Source organism: Lissotriton helveticus, assembly GCF_964261635.1.
Source record: "Lissotriton helveticus chromosome 1_1 unlocalized genomic scaffold, aLisHel1.1 SUPER_1_unloc_80, whole genome shotgun sequence".
Classification (NCBI taxonomy): Eukaryota; Metazoa; Chordata; class Amphibia; order Caudata; family Salamandridae; genus Lissotriton; species Lissotriton helveticus.
In genome coordinates this window covers 236,425-251,894 of record NW_027611726.1, presented here as the reverse complement: position 1 = coordinate 251,894, position 15,470 = coordinate 236,425, and the positions used below count along the sequence as shown (strand labels likewise).

Genomic DNA, 15,470 nt, shown 5'->3' with positions numbered 1-15,470 from the left:
GTCCTCCAGTCCACTCTGCCAGGGACCTCTCTGTGCACCAGGGATTGTCTTCCCTGCAGTGTCGTCGACCAGATGCCAGACAAGCAGGAGGCATCTCACCCTCTCACTGCCTGTTATGTGTGGCTCAGTCCTTAATCTTTACGAATGTGAACTTTGTTATTCTTTTCCTGTTAACACGCTGTGTGGCTAGACTCTCATTCACAGAGGCTGCAGAGGCACCAGAAGACCTCTGTGGGGCTTCCCGAACCGGAGCACATAACCATGGGTTTGGGCTACTTTTATCTTGGCTTTTTCCTGGTGTAGTAGCAGCAGGGAATGTACGAAAGCAGTGGGAATCGTGAAGGTTAGTCATGAATACGAGTGTTTTTCACTTCCCATATCGTTCAAAGAGATGGGTCAGTTCAAGACTGTTTTTTTTTTAACGTAGCTACCACATTACTCTTGGCATTCGCACTTCTTTCAACAGACATGTATCGGAGCTGGCTGCGTGCTTAAGAATCACACCGCCGGCTGCGTACGTACATAAGAATCATAAGTGTTTGTTTTATTAAACATCATTTTCATCTGCTATTGTGTTGTACAAACGGTGAAGAGTTAATTTTTTTAAATCGGGGCTGCATTGTGACAGGTGTTACCAAACCAGAAACGACCTTTGTCTGTAATTGTTTAATCAGTTCTTACTTCATTAATTATTAACTTCTTTGTTATTTTATGTTAATTCGTTTATAGAGCGCTCAACTCACCCTGGGGCATCTCGGCGCTGACTAGAAGAATATGATTCTGTGAAGGGAGCACGGAGGGGATGGAAAGTGGGTTAAAACAAAAAGGCTTTCAGTTATTTTCTGAAAATACCGTAACTAGGGATTTCTCGTAGAGTTTGGGGGAGCTGGTTCCAATATTTTGGAGCAAGAAATGAGAAGGCTCTTCTGCCAGTCTGAGTAAGGCGAATTCAGGGAACCTGAAGAAGACCCCGCAAGCTGGATCTAAGTCTCCTAGAGGGGCAGTATTTGAAGAGTTTTCTTTTGAAGTAGAGGGGACCTCTGTTATTCAAGGCATTGAAGGTTAGGCAGCAGATTTTCAAAACAGATAGTTTTTTCCCCGATAGCCAGTGTAATTCTCTGAGCAACGGAATCGAAGGGGTGCCAGCAGGGCGGTTTAGGATCATTCTAGCTGCTGTGTTTTGGACCACTTGGAGTTTAGCCAGGTGTGTTTGCCCTACTTCTGCCAGCAGAGCATTGCCGTAATCCAGGCGGCTAGTTACCATCGCCTGCACTAGTGTCCTTCGATGCAGGGTAGGTATGAATGGAAGAGTTTTTCGCAAGAGTCGTATGCTATAATAGCATGCGCTGGTCGTGGCTGCAATGTGGTCCTTCATGGATAGCTGTTGATCTACTTTTATACCCAAGTTTTTCACTGACAGTTTGGGGGTAGGAGCTGAGCCAAGTTGGATGGGACGCCATTCATCTGACCAGATGTCCGAGGCTGTCCCCATCAGCATGATCTCTGTTTTTGTCTGGATTTAGTTGAAGGCAGTTTCCAGTCATCCAGTCAGAGATAGCCTTCATACCAGTGGCAAAACGGATTTTTTCTTGCTCAGGATTTTTTCCGATGTTGAACATAAGCTGCGTGTAATCTGCATATGAGATGATCTCGAAGCCCAACTGCTCCACTATCCTCGCCAGGGGGGCCATGTATATATTACAAAAAGGGTAGGGTTTAGGCAGGAGCCCTGCAGGACACCTTTCTCCAGAGACATTTTAGATGAGGAATAGGGGCCTAGACTGACAGTTTGGGTTCTCTCCGACAGAACATGCTGTAACCACTTCAGGGCTGTCCCCCCGACACCACAATAGGATAATCTCTCCGCTATCTTTATATGAGAGATGGTATCAAAAGCAGCGGAGAGATCTAAGAGAATCAGTATCGACGAGCCCCCTGCATCTATTGTCTGTCTGAAGGAATCTGTCACTGCCAGTATGGCGATTTCCGTGCTGAAACCCGGTCGAAACCCCGATTGGGATGGGTCCAAGATTTCATTTAGTTTCAAATAGGAACTTAGCTGTCTGTTGATGATGCTTTCCAGCAATTTTCCCAAGAGTGGCAACAGGGAAATAGGCCGGTAGTTGCTAAGGATTGAGGGGTCTGCTGTGGGCTTCTTTAACATAGGGTGAACAGACGCCTCTTTCCATGCACGGGGAATGATACCAGTTGTTATAGAGCTGTTAAAGATATCACAGATTGCAGGAGTACAGCTCGTAGCTAAGAGAGCCATGATTTTTGGAGGGCACAAGTCCTTCGGTGACCCAGATTTTGCATTTGAGAGGCCTTTTAAGACCTCTTCAATGGTGGTTAGTTCAAAGCTCTCCAAGGAGCTGTTTATTACCCTTCCCCTGTCCTCAAGATTTGACAGAATTTTGGAGGCTGAGGGGGTTATCTGAGGGACGTTATCGTAGATTCTGGATATCTTATCCTGGAAATAGGTTGCCAGGGAGTTGCATAGGTCCTGAGATTCGGGTGGAGATTGGTGACAGGCTTTAGGGGATGAAAAGTCTTTTACTATACTGAACAGGGTTTTCGAGGAGTTACTGGCTTGTTCTATCTATTTGATAATGAAAGTGCGTCTCGCTGCTTTCAGGTTCAGATGATATCTGGCCAGAGACTGTCTGTACAGTAGTTTATTTACCTGAGCCTTGCTTGCCCGCCAGGTTCTTTCTAATCGCCTGCATTTGGCTTTTTCCATCCTAAGCTCCTCTGTATACCAGGGAGTTGTCGATGTATTCAACTTTGGTCTGTGAAATATAAATCGTGTCTTTGTAACTGCCCCGCAATGACGTCGGGAATAACACCAATTCATCAGAAAAACTTTTCATTCATTGGCTAGGATTTTGTTTTCTCACACCGAGGCTCATCTAAAAGCTGAGTGAATGGGAACTGGCAGGTCTCATTTTAAAAAAATCATGTTTTAAAAATATTTTCTTCTGTTCGATACGGCTCTGTCTTTGAATTTGCCCCCATGCTTGTCTATGCATGCTGGAAGCCATTGAACATGGACTCTACGGGTATCACTTGTTGTGACGTAGTATGTGGGATCTGTCTCTTTGTAGTGTGTGGTAGTAGCGGAAGGCCTAATCTTAATGTAGGGTAGGTGTGGTCTGTCCGTGTTTTGGTGCAGTGCGTCAGTAGGAATGACGAATATGAGGCAGGAGTCCAAATAGTGGGATTACACTCTTAAATTTGCTTGAAAATTTACCATTTGCACCCCCTGTATGTGGTTCAGTCTTGCTCGCTCGTCACAGTGAAGTACAACAATTGTTTTATGCCACACCACTTTCAAATGTCACCAGCCGCCACTGAGAGAAAGCCCAGGTACCTCTAGTTTTGAAAAGCTTCCTGCACGGGTTGTTCAGAAACGGTGGTTGAAATAAACTTTGGAGCAGCACTTGTAGTGTTGACTTTTGGAATCTTGTGGTATGTGCTGGATGGGGTAGAACTGTCTCAATGCTCTACAGAGCTCAGAAAATCCAGACTCTCCTTCATCTCAGAGCTCGAGCTCTGTGGCTTGACCAGTAGAACTGCAATAAAGAAGATGACCTAGACCAGTTCCACCTCTCCTGACCTTTGAACTGATCATGGACGAAAGAAGCCCCTGCCTGGAAAGCAGATCTACACAAGGCACAGCTGACAGAAGTCCTGCCTGGAAGGATGATCTGCCCAAGGCGCAGCTGACTGAAATCCTGCCTGAAAGGAAGATCTGCAGAAGGCGCAGCTGACAGAAGTCCTGCCTGGAAGGAAGATCTGCACAAGGTGCAGCTGACAGAAGTCCCGCCTGGAAGGAAGATCTGCACAAGGAGCAGCTGACTGAGGTCCTGCCTGGAAGGAAAATCTGCACAAGGTGCAGCTGACAGAAGACCCTGCCTGGGAGGAAGATCTGCACAAGGTGCAGCTGACAGAAGACCCTGCCTGGGAGGAAGATCTGCAGAAGGCGCAGCTGACAGAAGCCCTGCCTGGAAGGAAGATCTGCACAAGGTGCAGCTGACAGAAGACCCTGCCTGGGAGGAAGATCTGCATACGGCACAGCTGACAGAAGTCCTGCCTGAAAGGAAGATCTGCAGAAGGCGCAGCTGACAGAAGTCCTGCCTGGAAGGAAGATCTGCACAAGGTGCAGCTGACTGAAATCCTGCCTGAAAGGAAGATCTGCAGAAGGCGCAGCTGACAGAAGTCCTGCCTGAAAGGAAGATCTGCAGAAGGCGCAGCTGACAGAAGTCCTGCCTGGAAGGAAGATCTGCACAAGGTGCAGCTGACAGAAGTCCCTGCCTAGAAAGGAAGATCTGCACACAGCACAGCTGACAGAAGTCCTGCCTGAAAGGAAGATCTGCAGAAGGCGCAGCTGACAGAAGACCTGCCTGGAAGGAAGATCTACACAAGGTGCAGCTGACAGAAGACCCTGCCTGGGAGGAAGATCTGCACACGGCACAGCTGACAGAAGTCCTGCCTGAAAGGAAGATCTGCAGAAGGCGCAGCTGACAGAAGTCCTGCCTGGAAGGAAGATCTGCACAAGGTGCAGCTGACAGAAGTCCCTGCCTAGAAAGGAAGATCTGCACACGGCACAGCTGACAGAAGTCCTGCCTGGCAGGAAGATCATGGCACAGCTGACAGAAGTCCCTGCCTAGCAAGGAAGATCGAAACAACAACAAGGGTTTGGCTTAAATGCATCAAGGCTGCACCATTACATGAATAAACAAAGCAAATGCCAGTACTGCAACAATGATATGAACAAATGCTGAATAGCAATGACTGAAACAATTGCCCTCAAGAAACCACTTTTTCCGTTTCATACAAAAGTCAAAAACGTTATTTGTTTTTTCATTTCTATTCTCTTTCTTTAGAATGTATTTTTTATTCTATTCCTCTACAGACCCATCCATGCACCCAATCACACTTCAGTCATACACTGCCCACCCTAGTGTATCTTATTAGAGAACAACTATTCTTTTTGGTGAGTCAAAGGAAAAATCTGCGTGTTTTCACACATCTATATACACAATCAATGTATGTACAAGAACATCAGGCCATCTTAACTATTTCCTGTATTTCAAAAACCACTAAAAAAAGAAATTCTTTTAAACACAGATAAGCCTGAACAAGAATAGTCTATGCGTTTTGAATAACCCCTAATGTGGGGATTCTCCTCAGGACCCAAAAATTCTGAAAGACAAAAGAATGGAAACATGTCTTACTTCGCTTATTCACAATAATCACACTCAACTGCTCGACTCTGTACACATTGGCGTCTTGCCTTAACGTTCATACAGGCAAAACTCTGTCAAGGTCTGTTGGTAAAAGAAACTCGTGAGAAGGAAGTTGGACTGAATCTCTAATCATTAATGCAGGCTGAAAACAGAAGGATGTCTTACTTAAGTTTTGCTTGCATTCGGAGTCACAGGTGTGCAGGTCATCACCAAGTGCCGTTCTGTGGCTGTCAAAGTTAGAGAGAATATTTGGCTATCGGTTTAAAGACCAACATATTTTCCGCATAGGAGCAAATAAACCAAAAATTGGGGTACCTGGAAACTTCTGGTGTAAATCCTTTGCTCAATATATCGTTTCCAAAATGAGGGGGTGGAAGCCCTGTCTATAAAGAAATTATAATATCCTTTGAGTTAATCAGGCCGGTCTAGTCTTCTACAGATAGCGCTGTGCGTCGTATTTGGCTAAAGTTACCGGAACAGCCCTCAACGAATCCACATTCGTCGTTGAACTTTCTGCCATAATGCATCATGCTTTGAACATCTTCGAACATAGTGCCAATATGCACCAAAATTGCCTGTGAAATGCGCCGATTCTCAAAACTTAGCGGGCTGCGAATCAACCGTTAGAAATAGTGGAAGAACACTGAGTCGCCTCTTACAAAGCGCTCTTGCGACGTGGAATCGCTGGGGTGCGATGATTCTTACCTTAATTTAGACGCTGGGGCATCCAGATGACTCCTTGCGGTTCTCAGTACCGGGAAACATTTAGGGGAGTCGCGTCCCTCGGTCAAATCGTGACGCGCTTAAAAAGTGCCGTATTACAGGCATGCTGGGAATTGTAGTTATTTAGGGGAATCTTGATGAAAAATACTACGCATTGTATGAAAAATATGGAAAATATGTTGTTCTTTAATCCAATAGCCAAATATTCTCTCTAACTTTGACAGCCACAGAACGGCACTTGGTGATGACCTGCACACCTGTGACTCAGAATGCAAGCAAAACATAAGTAAGACCTCCTTCTGTTTTCAGCCTGCATTAAGGATTAGTCGAGCAGTTGAGTGTGATTATTGTGAATAAGCGAAGTAAGACATGTTTCCATTCTTTTGTCTTTCAGAATTTTTGGGTCCTGAGGAGAATCCCCACATTAGGGGTGATTCGAAACGCGTAGACTATTCTTGTTAAGGCTTATCTGTGTTTAAGAATTTGTTTTTTTTAGTGGTTTTTGAATGAAATTCAGGAAATAGTTAGGATGGCCTGCTGTTCTTGTACATACATTGTTTGTGTATATAGATGTGTGAAAACACGTCGATTTTTCCTTTGACTCACCAAAAAGAATAATTGTTCTCTAATAAGGGACACTAGGGTGGGCAGTGTATGAGTGAAGTGTGATTGGGCACAGTAGAGGTGTGTGTAGAGGAAGAGAATAGGTGAATGATTCTGACACAGTATGATTGATGTTGTTTTGGTTTTCAGAAATTTTAGAGGTTGAATGTTTCAGAGTGTCTAAAGGGGCTTTCAAAAGCACAAAAAGAAAAAATTGTTGTGTTTCTTGACCTATATAAAAAATACATTCTAAAGAAAGAAAATAGAAATTAAAAAATAAATAAAGTTTTTGACTTTTGTATGAAACGGAAAAAGTGGTTTCTTGAGGGCAATTGTTTCAGTCATTGCCATTCAGCATTTGTTCATATCATTGTTGCAGCACTGGCATTTGCTTTGTTTATTCATAGAAAGGAAGATCTGCACACGGCACAGCTGACAGAAGTCCTGCCTGGAAGGAAGATCGGCACAAGTCACTGCTGACAGACGTTCTGCCTGGCGGTGACTTCAAAGCAGTGAGACACCCACAAACCACAAGATCCTTCAAGCCCAGCTAGCCATACTGGACACAATGTACATCAAAGGCCTGATTTAGATTTCAGCGGATGGTTTATTCCATCACAAATGTGACAGGTATCCTTCCCGCCCCATTAAAATGCATTACATCCTGTGGCAATTATAATAAGGCAGACAGGATATCTGTCACTTTTTGATAGGCCTTGGTGTAGTTCACAGAGTTTTACTCTGCGGAACTCCACGAAACTCCACACTCTGCGGACTTCCGCAAGTGGCAGAGTTTGTTAAGTTGCGCTGCTCTCACTGATCTTTAGTGCCAGGAGTTTGTCCCGCATTGTAATATCAGCATGAACGGAACTATGCGTCACGCCAGAGGGCGCTGCTGCTTTCTGCCGCTCGAATTGACATTCTAATTGAGTGGCCGCTTCATCAACGTGAATAGCAGATTTCTACACTCAAGTGGTCGCGACCTCCCACAATGAGCAATCTCGTTAGGAGGAGGTCTAGCGCATTATATTTTCTCACAAGCGTTCGCCACCTTACCGTTGGAGAACCGCTTGAGAAATAAAACACAGTTCTGCATCACTTTGTGGAGGTTTTTGGAACTCCGCACCTGTGGGCAAAACTTCGCAAGCTCCCCCGGCAGAGCGGAAATCTTCCACCGCCCCTAGTTTTGAGGCATTAATCTGTTGGACAATCTCCTAACTAGGCCCTATGTCTGCAATAAGTGTTGTAGAAGAAGTGAGATTCATGGCCTTCTGACTATCAGGCCATTATCTGACTTCTGATGAACCCCACAGAGTGAGTGGGCAGCCACCGGGCAGTAGGGGCGCGAAGGACAGGAAATTAGTAAACTTGAAAATGAGAAATATGGGAAGATAGAAATGCTGCATCACCTGTGGATAACGGACACCTCCTCCCGATCTTCCAAATGCCGATCCAGTCACAAAGTGGCATCCAGGGCCCCAAACGGACAACATCATGCCATATGCCATGTATTGGTGGAAAGGGGGGGAAAAAGAGTAATATGCACACATCTGCTGTGGGGATATGTCAGGTAAATTATTTGTTGTGATGGATTCTCTATAAATACTAAATGACTGATATTGTTAAATATTAAATTATATGAATCAACGTTTGTTTGCCTTATCTGCGCTTATAATGCATAGGATGGGCCTTACAGTGAACACCTCGCTCTGATTTACACAAAAGCCCCGGAAGGAGCTGCAACTTACAGAACTTTATCTACTTTAGGAAGAACTAAAGACTTGCTTTTTAAAGTTGTCTTTCAGGGCCAGAACCGGATGCTGTAGGCTGCACTAGTTTCAGGGAGATGGACAGATGTTATGGCGATAGGAAACCCCTCTCAACTCACAATAATGTTAGTCTTCCAGGTACAAAGAAACCAGAAATGCTTGAACCAAGAGAGCTGTTGAAAGTGTCAAAGGTGACTTATGAACAGCGAGGTAAAGACAGGAGATGGTATTTGAGATGATCTTAAGTGAATAGCAAAGGAACGAGAAGAAGTGTGTGACTGGAGTTACTTTTGTTGTATACTTCGTAAAGAGTTACTGGAAATGTTGCAGCCCAACCTGATCTATCGCTTTTTCTCAAATCTATTGTAGTTAAAATTAAATCTTGACCATATGCGTCTGTCTTAAGCTATATCTCTAAGCACTTGGGTGCTCCGTGAGCACCCTTACTGTGCTAAGTTACTCTGTGAACACTGGTAAATCACCTCCTTTTCAGACATTAATAAGATATCACCTGATCAACAGAACTTTTAGTTAAATATCGGTGTATGATGAAAAATTCCTTGCTAAGTTTCAAAGGCTGTAAAGAAGAAGGGGGAGATATACTAAGATTTTGCGCCATATTTGCGTCACAAAAGTGGCACAAAACAGTGCAAAATCAGTTTTTCCTAATTTACTTTCAAGCAAATAATGTAAAAGCAATGTGAAGTATTGCATAGCACTGCGTCGGATTACTTTGTGCCATGGGGGCCTGCCAAGGGTGGTGCATGGGTGTTCCCGTGCAACCACCCAAGGCTTCTCACGCTAAACCCAATATACCAAATACAGTAGATTGGGTTTTAGCGTGAGAAAACTGCACCCTTTTAAACTAGGCGCAAGGAAAGAGAAATGCTTTCATTTCTCTTTCCTTATCTGACTTTGCATGCTTGCTGCAATGTGAAACACGCATACAAAATGGGAAAAGCTTTCCCTCGTGTCTGGCATAGTAGTTAGTACAGGAAGGGTGTCCGTCCTGTACAAAACCTATGCTGGATTCACACACACACCCTAGCGCTCTGGTGCTAAGGTGTTTGCATGGCGCAGGGCTGCTGTAATCAGTGCCGGCACAAGGGGAAGGGAAGGATAGAGCCATATCTTTGAAAATATGGTGCTCTCCTGCTCCCTCCCTGTCACGCAACGCAGTGCAGCCTCAAGCTGCATTGCGTGGAAATTTGGTAAATCTCCCCCGAAATGTCTTTTAAAACCAATTAAACATTGTGAATTCTCATTCCATTATGTTTCAATTTATTAATGTTAAATATCTTTACATCCAACAGAAAACAAGCCTCGAATGTATGAAATGACCATCTATAATGAAGCTAATGCTGTAAATCTTCAATATTAGCAGAAATAATGAGCTACAGTATTCAGCAAAACATCAGCGCAGTCAGCGACAGATGAACCTGCACACAAACTGACAGATCCCGGATCAAGCATCAAGGGCAGTTCAGTGATTGCAAGAGGCTGAGCTGTGCACCTCCATGCGACGAGATGAAGAAATGATCTTAGGAAAATTAAGGCAACAACAATAACAAACCGCCTCCTATATAAACAAGTGCCTAACACCAGCTTTGATCATGGGAGCGGTATGATGTGAATATCGCAGTGCTCTGTTTTCTAAAATGACGACAAGCTATCTTTCCATGCTCTAGGTGAATTGTAAACTATTTCTGGCCAGACCACAGTAACCAGAGAAAAGCCCAAAAGAGCGGAGCCGGACAACTGATGGGTAAAGAGGACTTCTTCTATCTACAATACAAAAGACTGCCCCAATTTGCGTGCATAGCCATAATCCAATCTAAAGGCACAATCACCTACAAAGACACCTTATAGTGTGGCAAATATTTGGTGGCTATTGCAATGTATTGTTAAAACAGAAAACAAACGTGCAAAATACTCCACAAAGTGATGGGCCATGTTGGCCCATCAGGAAATACAGTCATGGGATGTAGACCAATATATACCCGACCCGCAGACACTAACCAAGAAAGAAGAATCATACGCATGCAGCAAAAGCTTTAGTTTGTCATCACTACTCAAGCTTCATCAGCACCCGTACACAGGACAAAAACCATTCAAGTGCAGTGAATGTAGGAAAAGCTTTAGTAACTTATCAAATCTTCAAATACATCAGCGAATACACATAGGGGAAAAACCATTCAAGTGCAGTGAATGTGTGAAGAGCTTTAATAGGCTATCAAACCTACTAAGACACCAGCAAATACACACAGGGGAAAAAACATTCAAGTGCAGTGAATGTGCAAAGTGCTTTAGTCACTTAGCAAATCTTCAAACACATCAGCGAATACACACAGGGGAAAAACCATTCAAGTGCAGTGAATGTGTGAAGAGCTTTAGTGGGTTATCAAGCCTCCAAACACATCAGCGAATACACACAGGGGAAAAACCATTCAAGTGCAGTGAATGTGTGAAGAGCTTTAGGAGGTTATCAGACCTACAAAGTCATCAGCGAAATCACACAGGAGAAAAACCATTCAAGTGCAGTGAATGTGTGAAGAGCTTTAATGGGTTATCAAGCCTCCAAACACATCAGCGAATACACACAGGGGAAAAACCATTCAAGTGCAGTGAATGTGTGAAGAGCTTTAGGTGGTTATCAGAACTACAAAGACACCATCGAACACACACAGGAGAAAAACCATTGAAGTGCAGTGAATGTGTGAAGAGCTTTAGTCGATTATATCACTTACGAAGACATCAGCGAACACACACTGAGGAAAAACCATACCAGTGCAGTGAATGTGGGAAGAGCTGTAGTCGATTAGAAAACCTACAAAGACATCAGCGAACACACACAGGGGAAAAACCATACCAGTGCAGTGAATGTCCAAAGTGCTTTAGTCACTTATCAAACCTGCAAACACATCAGCGAATACACACAGGGGAAAAACCATTCAAGTGCAGTAAATGTGCAAAGTGCTTTAGTCGGTTAATGCGCCTTCAAACGCATACTCAAACACACGCAAGGGAAAAAACATTCAAGGGCAGTAAATGTGCAAAGTGATTTAGTCAGTTATCAAACCTCCAAACACATCAGCGAATACACACGGGAAAAACCATATGATTGCTGTGAATGTTGGAAGAGCTTTAGTCTGTTTTCAAACCTACGAAGACATCAACAAACACACGGGGAAAAAAAGCCATTCAAGTGCAGTGAATGTGGGAAGAGCTTTAGTCCATTATCAGAGCTACAAAGTCATCAGCGAACACACAGGGGGAAAACATATAAGGGCACTGAAAGTATGAAGGGCTTTTGTCAATTTTCGATCCCACACAGCCCTTAGTGAATACACTCCTTCATTTAACTCACATGGAAATAATCCTAGAGATGCAGAGACTCCGGAGAGATCTTAAAAACATCAAACATAATATTAACCCTTGTGAGGACATAGATAAGAGCAGAACAGTGCAGTTATTGTGAGAGGAATGAATTACGGAAAAAGATAAAATTCTAATTATGTGGGACAATGAAATACCAGATGATAGAAGACCGGACTAGCAGTAAAGAAGAAAAACAGATAACAGTATTTGCAGAATTATAGAAGCGTTTGTTTCCAGTGATTGTTCACTAATGTACACATAGCAAAGCGACATGATGCACCAGGATACACAGTGGGAGGCTAGCACAATGTGGTTGAAAAGAAAAGAAACATTCTTGATTTTTATTTGGTGAAGAAGAAATACAAAGAAAAACATTCTATCGTACCTGATCACACTACCACTAAAAGCAACACTGAACAATACTGGAACTAACAACGGTACTTTCAGCTAACTTGTCGGATTAGTGATAAAACCTATAAACCCAACACACCCAGAGTGGATATGTTGTCACGGCTGTGGAGATGGGAAACTTCATTGGTAAAATGTATGTATTACTATTAACAAATGCCACTGCAGTATATGTAATGAACTAAAGCGACACACAGGTGTTCAAGAAATAACCTGTTTTTAGATATAAAAGAACATATACCTTGTTTTTAAGAAACATTTGCTGCATCTTTTACAGACTGTGTTTGGTTAATGGATCAGCTCGTGCCTCGGACCTTATAACAAAGTGTGACCTGTGGCTCCTCTCCAACTTGACTCTCCCTATTCATTTTGTGCCTTGCCAAACTCTTCTTTTTACCAGAATTGAGCCACTGTAAGTAGCAGACTGTTTGAAGAATGTGGTGAAATAGTGAAATCCCACATCAAAGGCATGTATGGAGTAGGACAATCAGTTGCACTCCCAGCAATTCGTCTTCCACACTGATTGTCCCTTGTCCTCAAATGTTCGGAAGGATTTGTCGTATGAGTGCCAGAAGTGGCAGTGACATTTATGAAGCTGAAGGTTTCAGGAATGTGTGGGAGATAGAGAGGGGGAGGGATAAAGAGAGCGAGAGAGACAAAGAAAGGGGGAGAAAAAGAGCAAAATGGAAGGAGGAGGAACAGCAGGTCATTTGTATTCACCTAAAAATACGCAGCTTATCGAGGAAGCCTGGGAGGCCTAGTCTGCAGCCCCCTGATGTGGATCCTCAGTGCCGGGCCCCTCCAGTTGCTTTCCCCGCTGGCGCCCCATGGCAACGTGGACAATGGCGAGAAGAGGAAGTGAGAGGACCAACAGGCGTCAGCAGCAGTCGTCACACCCAACACAACAAGTCTATGTACCACTGGGCAAGTGGGCAGCCCGCGTGGAAGCAGTCTGTAGGCCGCAAACAGGCGAGGAGATGTACTCCAGCCAGGAGCAAGAGCAGACGTCAGGGAGAGCGCGAGCAGTACTCACTGTGACCAGTCCCAGTCTGTGTGTCCGCGTCCATGCAGGGGGACAAGCGTAGGGCCCTGATCACATTCAGCGCAGCACAGGTCCTCAATTCTGGCCGTCCGGCTGTGCGTGCATCTAGTCCGCCATCAGACCATAGAGCCTGCTCACTGCAACTACAGCCCATGTCCAGCTGGCGGGCCCCTCCCCTCATCCAGGGTCGAATGGGTTTTTCAGCGCGTTGTAGAGTGGCTCCAGCCACGCAGCCTTGGGAGCACCGACAGCAGCCCCAGGGCGGACACAGCAGCCACTCCCAGTGACGCAGCCAACAAGCAGCGTGGCTGCCACACACCCGGCCGTCCAGCGGTCGGGGCCCAGGGCACAGCACCCTCACAGAAGGCAGATGCAGAGGCCGCACAGCAAGGCACCCCACGCCGCTCCAACCTCTCGAGCCAGGCTCGCAAGCAGGGCAGTCGGCACTCCGCAATTCAGAAGGCCCTCGTATGGAAGCTGGGGCCCTCTGCCTCCGGGGCCCCCATTCCAATGCCGATCCGCACCCCCTACTGTGGCAATGTGGGGCCGGGCGCATGTCCTCGGTCGCCTTCACGGCAGGCAGTGATGGCAGCTGGCTCCCAGGCGCCGGCCCCCAGCGGCCCTCTCCTCTGATGACGCAGGGGCGAGGAGCGCCGACAACGTCCAAAAATGCAGATCTCAGCCCTCCCGGGGATTTGCAGCCCTGTCGTTGCAGGTAGGAGACCCCAGTGGATTTCGCAAGCTGGCGGAGAGCTTCTGCAGCAGGGAGACTCCCAGGGTCAACGGGGATATCAGGATGACTCAAGTCCCGGCTGGGAGCTCCGCTACAGTACGACTGCCATGTTCGGCACCTAGCCACGCCCCCATGGGGTCCGTCACCTTATCCCATCAGGTAATGGGTTGGATCATCCCTTGGGGGGAATTCTTGGCTCTAGACCTACACACACTTTAGGTACACTTAGAGTAGTGTTCACATAGTAGGAGTATGCTAGTTTACTGCCTATTTATATGCCTGTATATATACAATTGTTTAGCACCATGGTAGAACTATATCTACTATTTACTCTTTTGTTTCTTGTAATCACGTTTATCTACTTCTGTCATAATCATTGCAGTACACATTTTATGCAAAAATAACGTTGGTTCAATAAATATTATTGAAAATGTCAAACTGTGTATTCTCTGTATGTTTCTCTGAGAACAAGTAAGCAACAGTGACTGAGTGAAAGGTATTGAACTCTTTCCACGATCCCTGAAGAGTCAGGGTTGTCATGTTCAGTGGTTACCAGAAACCATTCGCTCCCTGGTACGGTAAGAGAGGCTTACTGTGGCACTGTGAGCTAGCTGGTCTATAGTCAAACATGTCCTGCGGGGGTGTCCGGAATCAGTCTTGACAACTTACTCTTAGTTCATGTTTCCCAAACAATGCGCGGGTCCTACAGATTGGTAGGAACAACACAAAATGGCACCACGTACATCAGTTAGGCTCTTATTTAATGGTCAAATCTGAGTAGTTCTGTCGATCTTTCTCAGAGATCCCTACTTACATTTTAACCGGATTCGCCCCTAGTGGAAAGGGAAACATATCCGTCTCAGCGGAGTAGGTATACCCTATGTATTGGCTGTAGGTTAAATCAAGCTTGGAGGATTTAAAGTTCCCGCATTGTGAAACAACAATCTCTATAAAATATCAGTTAAATACTAATGCTGTGACAATGACTGAACAGGATGAAAACATTGAAGAACAGATAGTTGGACTAAATATTACAGAAAATTGCAGACAGGCAGTTACTATGAAATTGTTACAACATGGCCTTCCGGCAACAAATGGAGATGTTACCTTGCTGGTTGAGGCACAGGAAGCTTACAGAACAGAGGTATTCTGTTCTTGGGTTAAATTCCCACCTGCAGATGCATGCACATGGTTGTTTCATGAATACATTGAAGATGAACCACCTGATGAGTATTTCCCATATGGGGACTTAGAAGTCCTATAAACTTACCAAGAGCACATTAATTGGTTTAAAGGCACCCAACCCCATTCCACAAAACATTTGAGACTCGGTCCGCTCAGCAGAGAAGGAGCGACCTGGCTGGTCTTAGCTTCATACACACCCCATCCAAACATTGCTGCTTTAACATTGGCGGGAATGTGCAAACTTTACAGAGATTTAGTAAAAATATACAGAAATCTAACACAATACATAATGAGAACATTGACAGTCAAACCTGCGGGGCTGCTCTGGCTACACATCCACACATGACTACCACAGGTATTTGCCCACAAACACTAAATGC

At 44.9% G+C, this 15,470-nt stretch overlaps 1 protein-coding gene across 5 annotated transcripts in view; it reads left to right on the top strand.

The window, feature by feature from the left end:
- Positions 1–14,343, top strand: part of LOC144806533 (uncharacterized) — a 97,595-nt gene extending 83,252 nt beyond the window's left edge. For all 5 annotated transcript variants that reach the window (XM_078672874.1, XM_078672873.1, XM_078672876.1 and 2 more), the window contains one exon: positions 9,658–14,343. In XM_078672874.1, the coding sequence (XP_078529000.1) occupies positions 10,296–11,405 (1,110 nt within the window). In that variant the 5' untranslated portion in view covers positions 9,658–10,295 and the 3' untranslated portion in view covers positions 11,406–14,343. The remainder of the gene's footprint in view (positions 1–9,657) is intronic.
- The last annotated feature ends 1,127 nt before the right edge of the window (positions 14,344–15,470 follow it).